Source organism: Candoia aspera, chromosome 3 (assembly GCF_035149785.1).
Source record: "Candoia aspera isolate rCanAsp1 chromosome 3, rCanAsp1.hap2, whole genome shotgun sequence".
In the NCBI taxonomy this organism is placed as follows: domain Eukaryota; kingdom Metazoa; phylum Chordata; class Lepidosauria; order Squamata; family Boidae; genus Candoia; species Candoia aspera.
In genome coordinates, this window is record NC_086155.1 from 60127342 (window position 1) to 60141928 (window position 14587).

At 37.5% G+C, this 14587-nt stretch overlaps 1 protein-coding gene across 1 annotated transcript in view; it reads right to left on the reverse strand.

Annotated features, from left to right (window-relative positions):
• Positions 1 to 1874: 1874 nt before the first annotated feature.
• Positions 1875 to 14587, reverse strand: part of MOB3C (MOB kinase activator 3C) — a 47383-nt gene continuing 34670 nt past the window's right edge. Inside the window, exon 4 of the mRNA XM_063297896.1 lies at positions 1875 to 3299. Coding sequence (XP_063153966.1) covers positions 3270 to 3299 — 30 coding nt within the window. The 3' untranslated portion in view covers positions 1875 to 3269. The remainder of the gene's footprint in view (positions 3300 to 14587) is intronic.

Sequence of the window (14587 nt, forward strand, 5' to 3'; positions counted from 1 at the left end):
CATAGTTTAATTCTTGAGTCATATAGGTGTTAACATACAGCTGGCTGTGCCTAGCACTAACATTTTATTTTTTTGTTTTGGAGAAAGTACAAGGTTTAGAATATCATAACCCAGTTATAATCTTAGAGGGTTAGCTAAACTGTTTGATCTGGATGTCTTGGATGAGGAACTTCCTACAGAACTGTACTTCCTACAGTTCAAACAGTCTGTTTAATGTTTAATTCTTCAAGTCCATCTAAATGTGAACAACTATCATGCACTTTTAAGGGAAAAAAATTATCTAAACCAAGCTCAAAGCCTTTAATCCAATAAACAATGTAATTGGCATAGAAAACAAAATAATTTTAGAAGAAGAACTCTGCTGCAGTATGGAAGAGTAGTAAGTATAATTTAGCATTTATACCATCATAATATGATACAATGTCCTAGTTATTATGGGAAGATTCTGTGCTTTCTAACTGCTGATCTAATTAGACCTCATATCCCTGAAGTCTTTTGTCTACATATTTACTGAGCTCACTAACTACCAGGAACAGATATAATGGGCTGCTAAATCCATTTACAGTTTAAAAAGAAAAAAAAATGCCTCTAAAATAAAACCTGTAGGCAACATTAAAGCTCTATTTTTTCCATTTTCATTAGGTTCAGATTGTATTTTTTTGCTGATTACTAACAGCATATTATATAGTTTTATTTCCTGTAAAAGAAAAAAAATACATATCTTAAAGGGCCAGCAAGATACAGTGGTTAAGATGTTTGGCTAGTACAGATCTTTACTTTGTTTGCTTGCTTTTGTCTGGCAGTTCCTACTGGGAGAACAGAAAAGCCACCAAACTCTGTGAAGTCCTGTGAAGACCAGAGATCAGGAGGCGAGAATTGCTGGAGATGAAGAATGGATTGCTACACTGTCACACCATTTCAAAGAAATTCTAGTTCTACAATGGTTTCCAACGTACTTCAGCTGAGACAGAAATAAATCAGCTCAGCTTTCAGAGATAGCTGATATCATGGGATCACAGAAACCCAGAGCTGCGTTCAGACTGGTACAGCATCCTTATGTGGATGTTCACATAAACTGATTACCCAGTATGGCACAGATCAGTGTACAAAGAAATATGTGGGTTAGAGCAAGGGCTTTCACAGTTTTTCAGGCTGTGGAACTTGTCAGTTAAAAAAAATAAAACAAAATCCCCATTATTATTTATCTAATAATGAGACTTGCACAACTCACAACTGAGAGTTGCACAACTCACAATGTTTGTAAGTTTTGTTGTCTAGCATCAAGGCTTCAGCAGGGGATCCATAGGAAGATTTAAGATGGATTGTTATATATCCTTATTCAATGTTACCAATTTTTACTTCTTTTTCCTTTTTATTTTATTTGCTGGCTGAAGGCCTAATAAATAAAAGTGACTGACTGAGACTCAAACCATATTCTTAATGAACCTATCTGATAAAGTGAACTTGGTCCCATGTATTTGTGTCTGTTTCTGTGTGCACTTGTGTGCCTTCAAGTCAGTGCTGACTCCTGGCGACTGCCTGGACTAGTCCCTGTAGTTTTCGTGGTGAGGTTTTTTGGAAGTGGTTTGCCATTGCCTCCTTCCTAGGGCTGAGGGAAGTGATTGGCCCAGAGTCACCCAGCCAGCTTTGTGCCTAAGGCAGGACTAGAACTCACAGTCTCCTGGTTTCTAGCCTGTGCCTTAACCACTAGACCAAACTGGGTCTCCCAAGTATTTCAAAACACCACAAAATTGGCACTAAAGAAGAGAAATTAAACTTGTACTTGATTACATCCAATTGACAAAAGGGCTGGGTGGAGGAGAGACTGTAGAGGACATTTGGGGACAAATGTAAACAGGAAAAAATAATGAAAATACCAAATGCCTTAGTATTTTATTTATTTGTAGAAGTTGTTTTCTCTGTGATGTTTAACATCTTTGTTTGAAGACAATATGAACCTATATCTTTTTCATGCCATAGATAAGTATGGTCAGCCCACAATCCTTGCAATTTCAAATTAAACTTTCATAGGAAGAAAAACGAGAAGGCAACATAAATTATAAATACTGATGTATAAAGTAAGAGAGTCTTGACTAAATCTAGTCAAGGAAAGCCAGCTATCCATAAATGAAGCTCGGATCACTTTATATATTTAAAGGAAGTAAAACCACTATATTTGTTTCAGAACAAGAGAGTAGAAACCAACCAAAGCCAAAGGAAAACAGGAGTTGAAAATTATGGAAAGGTCCTGGCTTAGATTCAATCTTGGACATTCCAAGACTTGAAAGACTTGTCTGGGTTACAGCCTGTGGTTTGCCAACATTGAGAGGACAGGGCTAAATGGACCATTGATCTGACTTCCCAGCTCAATTTTTAATAGAATCTTAATGGCTTACACCAAAGAAATACACTAGAAATTATTAAACAAAACATATGTATGTTTCATGACCCTTAGATGCATTCTGTTAAGAAACTATTGATAGTTTTCTGGTGCTTATTATCTTGCTGAGCTTGGTATCCCCATTGGTGGCACTTGTATTTCCCCAGCGTGGCTTGACTCACTGACCTGAGTAACCTAAAATGAAGTGCTATGCTGGTGATTTTACTGGAATGCATCTCCTCTTTTTTTCAATATATACTAGATGTCAGAGGTCAATATATGCAAGGCAGTTCAAGTTAGGGGAAAACTGGACCAGACAGATGCTTAATGCTTCCTTGTTTATTTCACTTATTTCCTATTCACTTGTATCTTACCAGGAAAAATGTTTTTCCAATCAAATAATCTCAGTGGTATAATATTTTGCAAAATATATCTGCCTTTCTAAATAAAACCATTTTTAGTTATTTATATAGAAAGATTTATTCACATTTTTGAAGGAAGAAGGATCATCCATGTTTCCTTGAAGTACAAGATAGAGTTACTGACAAATCTTTTGTTCTTTGACAGACAGTGTTGGATGGTGACATTCTTCTGCTTGGAATATTTTCCTCACATGTCTTCCAGCCACTGTAGATTAACTCTCTGCAGATTAGCAGCTTCAGGAGGATGAAAGCAAAATAGAACAATATAGATAGCAAGAGTCACTGGGGCACAGAGTGAGAGAAAGGCAAATAAAATTACTGAAGTCCAGACGAATTCTTTTCAAATGTATTGGAAGCTTACTCCAAGCCCCAAGGTTCATCACATTCTTAGCAGTTGTCTATTTGGAGCATCATCAACACGTCTTGTCCATATAAATGTTGATCTTGCAACATTGTCTAAATCATCTTTAGTGGCAAATCCTTTCTGTCATTTCCTTCTGCAAGAAAAGAATGAATGAATGAATGAATGAATGAATGAATGAATGAATTCCATTTATTTGAAAGAATCCTGAGTCAACATAATCTTTAGGAAAATAGCCTCAAGAATGCAAACACTACATGGTGGTTAGTTTACATAAAGGAACAATTTATTTATTTATTCACATTTCTATTACCGCCCAATAATAGAATAATGCAAGCTTTCAGTTGTCAGCTATGGATGAAGTCTTCCATACATTAAATTAGTTGCACAGCCATTCCTTGAACAAACTACATCCAAATTTTAACATCTGTTATGTCATAAACATCTGCAAACTTAAATTTTCCAACATTCACAGTGTATTATGATTTCTTTATCACCAGCTTTTTCTTTGACATTAACAAGACATAGGACTTGTTTCAATTCCACTTTGACAAACCACTATAATTCCCATTCAAGTCTCTAAAATACGACTCCCAGCATTCTCTCACTTCACTTTTGTCTTAAATCACCTCATCACTCTTATTCTGAATTCCATTTGCTCTGCTGGAGCTCCTTGTTTACTCTTTTCTCACCTTTCAAAGCATAAACTGAAGGCAAAATTTCATACAGGCAAAAATTATTTGCATTCTTATCTGATAACCAGCTGAAATATTGGAACCCTCTGCTAATTTTGTCACGCAAAATCCAATCACTTACAAAACTTTAAGAAACAGTAAGAAATGAAGAGCCACCCAAATAACCATACTGCCTGTTGAAAATGTCTTGGAACTTGAAACAAGAATTTTGTAAACTTCAGTTGGTTCACGATAAATACTGTCTTTAGGGATGCTGTATTTCCAATGGCCAGATTGTCTTGTAGATATCAAAGCTAAAGTTCCCAGACCTGAAGGGCAGTCTTTTAATAAAGTAATAACATAAGAGGAACCTGCTTAATCAGACCAATGGACCATTTAGTGCAGTATTTTACATCGTAATCACAAAGCAGATTCATTCATTGAATAATAATAATAATAATAATTATTATTATATTTTTATCCTTTTTTTAATTTGGTCAACTCAAGGCAGCAAACATACCTCCATCTCCTCTTTTCCCCACAACAACAACCCTGTGAGGTGGGTTGGGCTGGACCAAAGTCACCCAGCCAGCTTTAAAGCCCAAGGGAGAGTTGCAATAAAGCAATAGCTTTCTTCCAATTTTGCTCTTCAGCAGCTGGTATTTAAGACACACTGCCTTTGACTCAGGAGTTAATCAACAGCTAAGGCTAATAGCCATTGGCCTTTCAACTCATAATAAATTCGCCCAATCCCGTTTTGTGTTTCTAAATGGGTGGCTTTCAGCATCTAATGGCAGTAAAGTCACTACATGCTGTATAAAGTTCTATCTTTTATCAATCCTGAATTTTCTCCCACTTAGTTTTAATGTGTCTCTCTGAATGCTAACCACTCTGTGTGTGAGAGAAAAAAGTCCTCTTGATCCATAATTTCCCAAACTGTACATGATTTCAAAACATTTATTTCCATAAAGATCATTCTACATTTGCTTTGCCACTTCTAATTTTAATTTTTCCTTGCTCTCTTTTGCATTCTTTGCAGCTATCTTCTTTCTGTACACATTATATAATATTTTTCTCTCATCCTGATTCTTTTGCAGCAAATCATTCTGTAATAAGCATGTTTTCCCTCTTCCATAGCCTCTGTCACGTCATTTCACCAATTATCCCTTTTCATACTATCCACGCAGGATAACTGCATTTAGTTCTATTGTACTTTGTAACATTGTTTTTCACTCTGTGAAACCAGTTTCCATGTCATCTTTCCTTACATCCATTCATTCGATTGGGAGATTAATTTATTTTCTAATACTTTTTCATACAGGACTTGTATTTCCTGTAGTCATTCTACTTTCACTCCTGTTTATTTCAATTCTTTCCTTCCATGTTCATTTTTCCTTAAGATTCATTCTTGGCCCTAAAAAACATAGATTGTCCCACCTTCAGAACTAATCATCATCTTTCTATCCTTCATTAATTCTCTCAGTCTTTCATCATAAACAATTGAATCAATCAAGCTTCTCAATTTATATTCCTTTGCAATGTATACAGCTGTTTTATTGTAAACCTTATTGGTAAAGTTAGATGGTAGGTAGGTTTAAGCTTTTATAATTGTATAGTATTATTTCATTGTGACTGTAAATATATTATGGTATATATTTATTTCATTCCTTGTATGTAATTTTTGTTAATATGTTTTCTACTACAGATTAAGGTTACTATGGTAACTAATGATGGGTGAAGAGGTTGAATTTAATTGTCCTCTTTTCAGATGTTAATTGTTGCACTGAGGGAGAAGAACTTGCCTGGACTTGTTTTAGTTTCAGTTTCCCTTCTGTGTAGGCTTGCAGAGAATATGCAGCTGAGAAATCTCTCCTCTCAGCAAAAAGCCTTTAAATATGTTTACTTTCTGTAAATAAAATTATTTTTATAAAAATGCCTGGTGTGTGACTTTTCTGATCTCTCCTGGGCCAAAGGCTTTCTAGCACTCTGCCAACAGGTTATGGGCCCAGAAAGCAGCCCAGTAAACCCAGTAAAACCCAGAGAAAATAGAGAGATCAGCTCCACACCTCATGCACAATTTAAAGGCAGGTAGCAAAGACCTGTGAAGATTTTCTTTGGAGCCACCTGGAAATTTTCCAGCAACTGCCGGTCAATAGGACAAAGAAGCCAGCTGAGGTGACTTGCAAAAGAAGGAAGAAGCCATGGCTATCTCCCAGCCCTCAGCGATGCCTCTGGAGCACCTATCAGAGACCAACTATTTGAATTGGGCCCTGAAGATGGAGATGTATCTTCGCAGAGAGAATCTTTGGCTGCCAATTGGTGAGCAAACCCCCCAAAATCCCAGTGCTGAATGGCTTAGACAGGATGAGCGGGCTAGAGCCACCATTATCCTGGGAGTTGAGGACAATCTGCTAGTCCACGTGCGAGGTATGCAGTCTGCAAAGCAACTTTGGGACACTTTGAGAGACTTGTATGTAAAGGCAACAGCAGGGAGTAAAGTTACCCTGACAAAAAAGCTGTACAAAGCCTACCTTGCAGAAGGAGATAGCCTTCCTGAGCACCTGCATCATATTCAGCAGCTGTTTGTTGAGTTGCAGGAGAGAGGAATGGAATGTACACCTCTCACAAAATCCTATATCCTCCTGTCCTCACTGAATGAAACGTGGGACACGCTGATTTGTACCCTGGAGGCTATTCCTGAAGCAGACCTCACCCCATCGTATGTTACACAGTGCTTACTCGCTGAATGGGAGAAGAGAGAGGAAAGATCCCCCCCATCTCTTCTGGAAAGCTGCAGTACCAGAAAACAAGGGAAAAGAAGGGAAAGGAAGCTGAGGCCACAGCACTAGCCAGCTAGCGATGCTTCACTTGTGGTTCAGCTGGACATTTGCAGAAAGACTGTGCCTTGAGACCCAAGAGTAGAAAGACAGGAAAGAAGAACACAAGGGCAACACAGAAGAAGGCTCTTCAGACAACCCAAATTGCACAGGTTGCTGAGAAGGGTAATTCTGATGTATGGGTGTTAGATTCTGGGGCCAATTGTCATTTATGTAATTGTAAAAGCTCTTTTGTGTCACTGTCTAAAACTGAAAGACAAAGTGTATCTTTGGCTGATGGGTCTGTGACCAAAATTATGGGACAAGGTGACTTGTATTTATCCTGCTTGGGAGGAACTGTAAAAGGTGTGTTGTATGTGCCAAATTTACAATCAAACCTTTTATCTGTGGCACAATTGGCTGCAACAGGGTATGTCATAACATTTAAGAAAAATGGTTGTGAGATACGTAAAAATGGACAATTGTGTGCTACTGGTATATTAAATGACTCCTTGTACATTGTGTAAAATGCAAGGAAGCCAAGCTGCAAGGCTGTAGTTGGCAACACTCCATATCATGACCAATGTGTACACCTGATGCACAGGAGATTTGGTCATGCTAATTTCAAGTATATAGCACAAATGCCACAGCTGTGTGCTGACCTAAAGATAAAACCCTGTGATAAATACTTAGACTGTGTAGTTTGCAAAGAATGCAAAACACTAAAAGCTCCTGTGAGTAAGCACAGTGACAGAGTTACAACTAGACCTTTGGAAATTGTACACTCTGACATTATTGGTCCTTTTGCTCCAAGTCTTGGACAAGCAAGGTATGCAATGACCATCATTGATGATTTCTCAAGATACACATTTATCTACATCTTAAAACATAAAGATGAGGCATTTGAGAAATTTAAAAGTTTTGTGACATGGGCAAATGGAAAATTCCCTAGGCCTGTATCTGCACTCCAATGTGATAGAGGAGGAGAGTACCTTTCTCACAAATTCAAAAGGTTCCTAGCAGAAAAGGGAATAGAACAAATTCTTTCTAACCCTTACACCCCTCAGCAAAATGGTGTTGCTGAAAGAAAGGGCAGAACCTTGCAAAATGCGATGGAATGCATGCTTAAAGATTCCCATTTATCTTTTAAGTATTGGGGAGAGGCAATATCTACTGCCTATTATGTACAAAACAGATTGTATAACTCTGTGATTCAGGACACTCCATTCCATTTGTTTTATGGTGTGAAACCAAAGGTAAACCATCCTAGAGTGTTTGGTAGCACTGCTTGGGTTCATATTCCAAAACAACAGAGAAGGAAAGGAGGCCCCACAACAAAGAAGCCATCTTTGTTGGCTATGAACAAAGCCAAAGGAGCTACAGGTTCATAATGGAAGAGAAATTAATAATTAGCAAAAGTGCTTCTTTTGCTGAACAAAACTGGGGTAGATTAAATTCTAGCTCTCCAGTTGATCTGACCACCACAAGAGAACAGCAAGAACTTGCTGATAGTGATCTTTTGCCTGATGAGGACATTAAACCAGAAAAGCAAACTGAAGATCTGTCTGATGAGACAGATGCTTCTCAGGAAAGTGATAGGAGTCAAAATTTAAGCCCTGTATTACCTCGCAGATCTCAGAGGAGTAATAAAGGCGTTCCTCCGTCACGTTTTCAGGCTGAAACAGTAAAGGCTTTTCACATATTCACAGAACCTGAGTCTTTAGAACAAGTGAATGCTTTACCACCTGAGATTGCACAAAATTGGCATTCTGCCATGCAACAGGAGTTAGCATCCTTGAAAGAAAATAAAACAGGGAAACTGGTAAATCTACCTCCCAATGAACGCTGTCTAGGTTGCAGGTGGGTTTTCAAACTGAAAAGGGATGCTGATGGCAAAATCCAAAAATATAAAGCAAGGTTAGTTGCAAAAGGGTTCACTCAAAGATTAGACTTTGACAAGACTTTTGCACCAGTTACTAAAGGTGAATCAATTAGATTACTGTTAAAAATTGCTGCACTGAAAGGAATGTCAGTTCACCACTATGACATTCAAACTGCATTTCTCTATGGTGATTTAGACCACAAATTATACATGCAGCAACTCCCTGGCTATGAAAAAGGGGAGAATCTAATTTGTGAACTGCAGAAGTCAATCTATCGGTTAAAACAAGCTGCTAGATCCTGGAACCAAAAATTAGATGAAAAACTGCAGAATTTTGGTTTTGAAAAAGGAAAAGCAGATCCATGTATATATATGAAGAAAGACAAACAAGGCTGTATGTTGTGTGCATTTATGTTGATGATTTGCTGCTGTTCACACCAACAGAAAAACAAAGGCTTGATTTTGAAGCCGGCATGAAAAGCTGTTTCACATTAAAAAGCCTTGGAACTGTAACAAATTACCTAGGTTTGGAAATGCACAGGAAGAAGGATGGTAGCTTTCTGTTAAACCAAAGGGGAGATAATGTTAAAATAATGTGAATGGAAAGACATACAGAGTTGTCAAAGAAAATTGGTTTGCATCTTACTCTGTAGTATAAAAAGGGGAGTGTTAATATGTTTTCTACTACAGATTAAGGTTACTATGGTAACTAATGATTTTGGCTGGGTGAAGAGGTTGAATTTAATTGTCCTCTTTTCAGATGTTAATTGTTGCACTGAGGGAGAAGAACTTGCCTGGACTTGTTTTAGTTTCAGTTTCCCTTCTGCGTAGGCTTGCAGAGAATACGCAGCTGAGAAATTTCTCCTCTCAGCAAAAAGCCTTTAAATATGTTTATTTTCTGTAAATAAAATTATTTTTATAGAAATGCCTGGTGTGTGACTTTTCTGATCTCTCCTGGGCCAAAGGCTTTCTAGCACTCTGCCAACCATTTTAACTGTTTAGTTTTTATTTAACCTGTTATTGTGGTTGAATCACACCCGGGGCGGGGGTAGATTATCAATAACATTTTTGTTTGTTTCTATGCATGAACACACTTATGCCTAAATCACATTTTTGAAACAGTTCTTTTTTTAAGCAGATGTTCACCAATTCCTGGACCTCCAATGGCTCAAACACTTTTCTGGATTTTTTTTTCTCATTCCCATACATCTATTTATGCCACCTAACAATAACTCTTCTCCCAGATCATATTCAGAATATTGTTCAGTTTTTCCAAAGATCATCTTTGGTTCTTTCATCTTCACCATTCATAAAATGTGAAAAGCAATTATCACCAATCTATTATTTCCTACTTTCATATGAACCCACCTTTTCATATTTTCTGACATACGTACATTTAACTCATTCATAATTAAATTTATTTCACTTTCATTTTTATTCACTTTTCCTTTTCACTGTCCTATATATTCAACCATTTTACTCCACAAGATCAGAGCACCTTCTTCAGATCTACTGCATCCTTCCCATTTCAATTAGTTCTCCAGGCACACAACATATATATCATTCATTAATTTGTGTTTGTTATTACTGATTTTTCTTATATTCCAAATCACAATCTTCCATATGCCATGATCATCACAAGATGTGCCCATAGATACTGACCTCTGCTACCCATCATGGTTTGATCAATTAAGGCTTTCATACAGTGCTTTTTAGTAACATAAGAAAGGAATAAACTAGGCTCCTAGCCTTAGGTATTACTCATGCCACCTGCTGGTCAGTTCTGTACATTTTTGCCAATATATCCCAAGTACAACTGAAGCCCAGCTTTATCGCAAACACAATTATGCTCTTCAATGCAAGCTGGGATCTCTAATGTAGATTATTCTGCAGACCAACATCCTGTTGCCCATGTTCTGTCAACTAAAAGATACTCTAGTGTTTTGGAATATCCACAGCATATTTTATTATGCTTTTATCAACATTATCAACATATTTTCATAACCAAAACTACCCCCCCAAAATTAAGTTAGAACCAGTGGGTAGATTCCAAGGTTCCCTTCTTCTAATAATCTTTCTCTAAGGAAAGATTCTTTTGGTGATAGAAAAATCTCTGCCTCCCACCCCCTCCAACCACAGCGTTAATATCTAGCCCAATATTTTCATCATCATATTGAAGGGCGGGAGGCTGAAGCAAAGTGATCTGCTCTCAGTCACCTAAATAAGTTCATTATTGTTGTGAGATTTGAGCCAAGGCTATCTGGCTCCCAAATTTTCTTCCACCAATTAAAATCAGCTTGATCAAAATTCAGCTGAATATATCAGTTTATACCTGGTAGAAAAATAATCCAAAACTATTGGTAAGTGCATTGTTACTTTAAAAAAATAGATTCATTGATAAATTGCTGGTCATTTGTAAGGCATTTGAATCAGTTATTATTTCCTTGATAAATATCATTAATTTCTAGATTGATTTCAGCTTAAACTAACCTAAAGACCTTTCAGATGAAAGGACTAAAATGCTGGCATGAGACATGGGCAGTAAAAATAGGAAAGATTTGCAATGACTCTTTGAGTTGCCGTGGTGATAACCAAAAGGCTCAAAAAAAGCTTGTCTTGTGTTTAAAAATCCAATTTCTACTTTTTTACTCTTTTCTTTTGCTATCACAAAGAAACAGAGACGTAAGAGAGAATATATGTAAGGGAAAGGAGGATAAAATCAACATTCTATCAAATTTCACTGTGACAGCAAGAAAGGACATAGCTGCCAGAAACAGCAAGTAAAGTTTCCATCACAGATGAATGATTATGGCAAAAGCCCTTTCATGACATTCAAATAGCATAAAGAATATACGGTTTGAAGAGGGAAACTTGTATAATGAACTTTATCATCTAATAGCTGGCATGCAAAGAAGTCATGTGAAACTACTTCAAATAAGTAAAAAGTTTTGGAGTTGCCATTATGATTGCATTATGGAGCCTGTACCTACCTGAATAAAAGTCAGCCCTCAATTCTTTATCATACAATTGTACAACACTGTAGTAGAATCTAAAGGGAGCCTCAGCAGTAGAAGAGAGAGGGCAATTTAGCAATGTATTGGTTTGATGCTCAATAGTCAGGAAATATAGAGAGCCATATAGGCATCCCCAACATATGGTGTCCTTATCTCCGGTGTCAAGGATGCCACAAATGGATGTCGTAGCATCTGCAGGGTTGTTGTTGGTGTGGGTTGTTGTTGGGGTTTGTTGTTTTTGTTTGTTTAACATTCAAAATTTATTTATTTATTCTATTAAACAAATTTATATGGCTGCCCAACTCACACACAGTGACTCTGGGCAACTTACAGAATTAAAATCGGTAAAAACACACACCCCATGGCGGCAACAAACACACTCAAATTAATCACTTGATCGGCTCCGTAGTGATCAAGTGGTCGTTTTTATGCATAAAAGCACACAAACCCAATAATTCTAGTTACTGGGCTCATTGTGTAGGTAGGAACAGCTGACTACAGTTCAAATGTTTGGGGCCATCTGCATGTTCTAATCAGTAAAACCATGCCAGAATATGGAATGCAGTTTCTGCCTTTCCCGGCAAGATTTCTCAAAGCTTATATTGAAATAACTGAAACACACTGGCCCTCTGTCTTTCCATACATACATTAAAATGATAAATAAGAGAAAGGGAGAATGAAATTATCTCTTGCTATTTTTTAAAATGCCTTTTGGTTATCACCACGGCAACTGAAAGAGTCATTGCAAATCTTTCCTATTTTTACTGCCCATGTCTCATGTCAGCATTTTAATCCTTTCATCTGAAAGGTCTTTAGGTTAGTTTAAGCTGAAATCAATCAATTGCATAAATGTGTGTGGGCAAGCATATGTGTGAGAAAACTAAAGTAACAGATTGGTGATGAAGAAACTCCTGAGTTCAGGAACACTTAAGGCCTGTTCAGTAAATTAGCTCCTTAAATGCTGTCAATTTTGTACTGTGTCTTGCATTCAGCCAGCATGGATTATTATACCTGCCATCTGTAGATGTCAGAAGTATCACACACATCAAGATTATTCCAAAGTGAAGGCAAATGTCAGAGCTAACTGCTATTTGGGGAGGGATGTTAAAGCTCAAATCTTTTTAGGCTTTCTAGTCAGACTTCATGCAATCATGCAGCCCACAGTCACAAACTCCACACAACTGTCCCAGAAGTTACAGTACACAGAAGATCACTTGCTTGGACATGTTGGTCCTATAAAGCATAGGGGAAAAATCACAAACAGCTGGAGGTGGAGCCCAGAGTAAGTGGAATTTACAGCACTGTATAGCCCTCTTGCTCTTTCTTTCTGAGCCATGTCACATGAAATTAGGCTGAGAGCTGCATGCAGTCATCAATACGAAGTCTAAAAATGCTTGAGCTTGGCAACTTCATAGAAAACAACTCCTAGAGATTACATTTTCCCATAATGAAGGCTTAAATCCACCAAGGGCTTCTCTTAACAATGTTTATGCAGAATGCTTAGATCTACAAACACAAAGAGGCATATTCTTTATGAAAAACCTTCTCATACAGGTTGATTAAGTGGGGTTCAAAATTCAGTTGGAACGAATACATGCTATTTAAGAATATTTCTATCTCACTTGAATCAGCTACTACAGGAAAAAACAAAGGTGTTTGGATGGGGAGTATGTTTAGAATTTTGATAGTATCTTGTGCATTGGATCTCATGCAGCCATCCAGATGTCACCCAGAGGCATAATTAAAGGATGATGTTGGCCCTTTGCTTAACCATGTGTATTATTATTATTATTATTATTATTATTAAAAAGAATCTAAACAAAATCAAAGTTCATCCTGGATGGGTGCTAATGAAGGTATATATCAGTGTTTTTCAAACTTGGCAACTTTAAGATGTGTGGCCTTCAGTTCCCAGAATTCCCCAGCCGGTCCACATTCACAATTGTATATGGTGTCATCTGCCTCTCCTGTACCATCCTTGTGGATTTCCATGCCTCCAATTCATTCTTGCTATCTTTCCATATGGACTTCCTGCCAAACTGACGGCAAGGATACTATCAAGTTTCCATGAAAGCCTACAAAAGGAAAGGCACTCTCACAAGATTGGCTGATTCTCTTCTCATTCCTTTCATCTCCACTCGTTTTAGGGAATATTTAAGTGCATTTCCCCTCTTATACTTTTTTTAATGCTCATCTATTTTTTCTTCAACAGGTCTGAAGTGATCCATGCTGCTACAACTAAGCAACTGAACCTTTAACTTGGTTTATTAAATTGGGGAAAGAGTACTCATGTATTTAAAGAGTAGATGTGGAAATTCAGATATAGATGAGCCTGGGAATTCAGCTACTTCTGAGAACGATATTATGCTCATGTCAAAAATCCTATTTATAGTCATAAATAGAATTCCAATTTCCCTTCCTTCTCCCTCTCTCTCTCTCTTGGTAGCCTCTGGATATCCCTTCCATATCACATTGGGTTATTTTATTCAGTGTGTCTTCTTGACACAAACAGTGACACATCTCTGTGTCAGACAACTCTGATTATGGGGGGAACAGCCCCACAGCAACCTCTGTATTTCCCGGATTGCTGTATTTGTTGGCATTCTGATTGCAACGAAAATCTGTTTTATCCCAGTAAAACAAATGATTGCTTTCCTAGGAGGTGCATCTCTAAAATTAGTCCTAGACAGAGAGGATTATGTCATTTGTTTTATCCTGACAAGGGCAAAGAGGGAAATTTCTGAGCAGCTGAGGAGTGAGCAAGAGGTCTGGAAGGATTCAGTAAAATATCACAAAGCTGCAAACGCAAAAGGCAAGGAAAATCAAGCACTTCTGCAAAGATACAGACTTTTGCGTGGTGCTGGCAGGTGTTTTGGATAAAGTGCCGTATCTTATTTCAGGTATGGAATAAACACCTTTGGCACATCTGCAGATGTTTGAGGAGGCTTCTGTGTCTCAGTCCTACTTTTCCCATCTATAAAATAGAGCATATATTTAGGTTATTGAGTTTCATCTGCTTGATGTGCAAAAACAGAAGG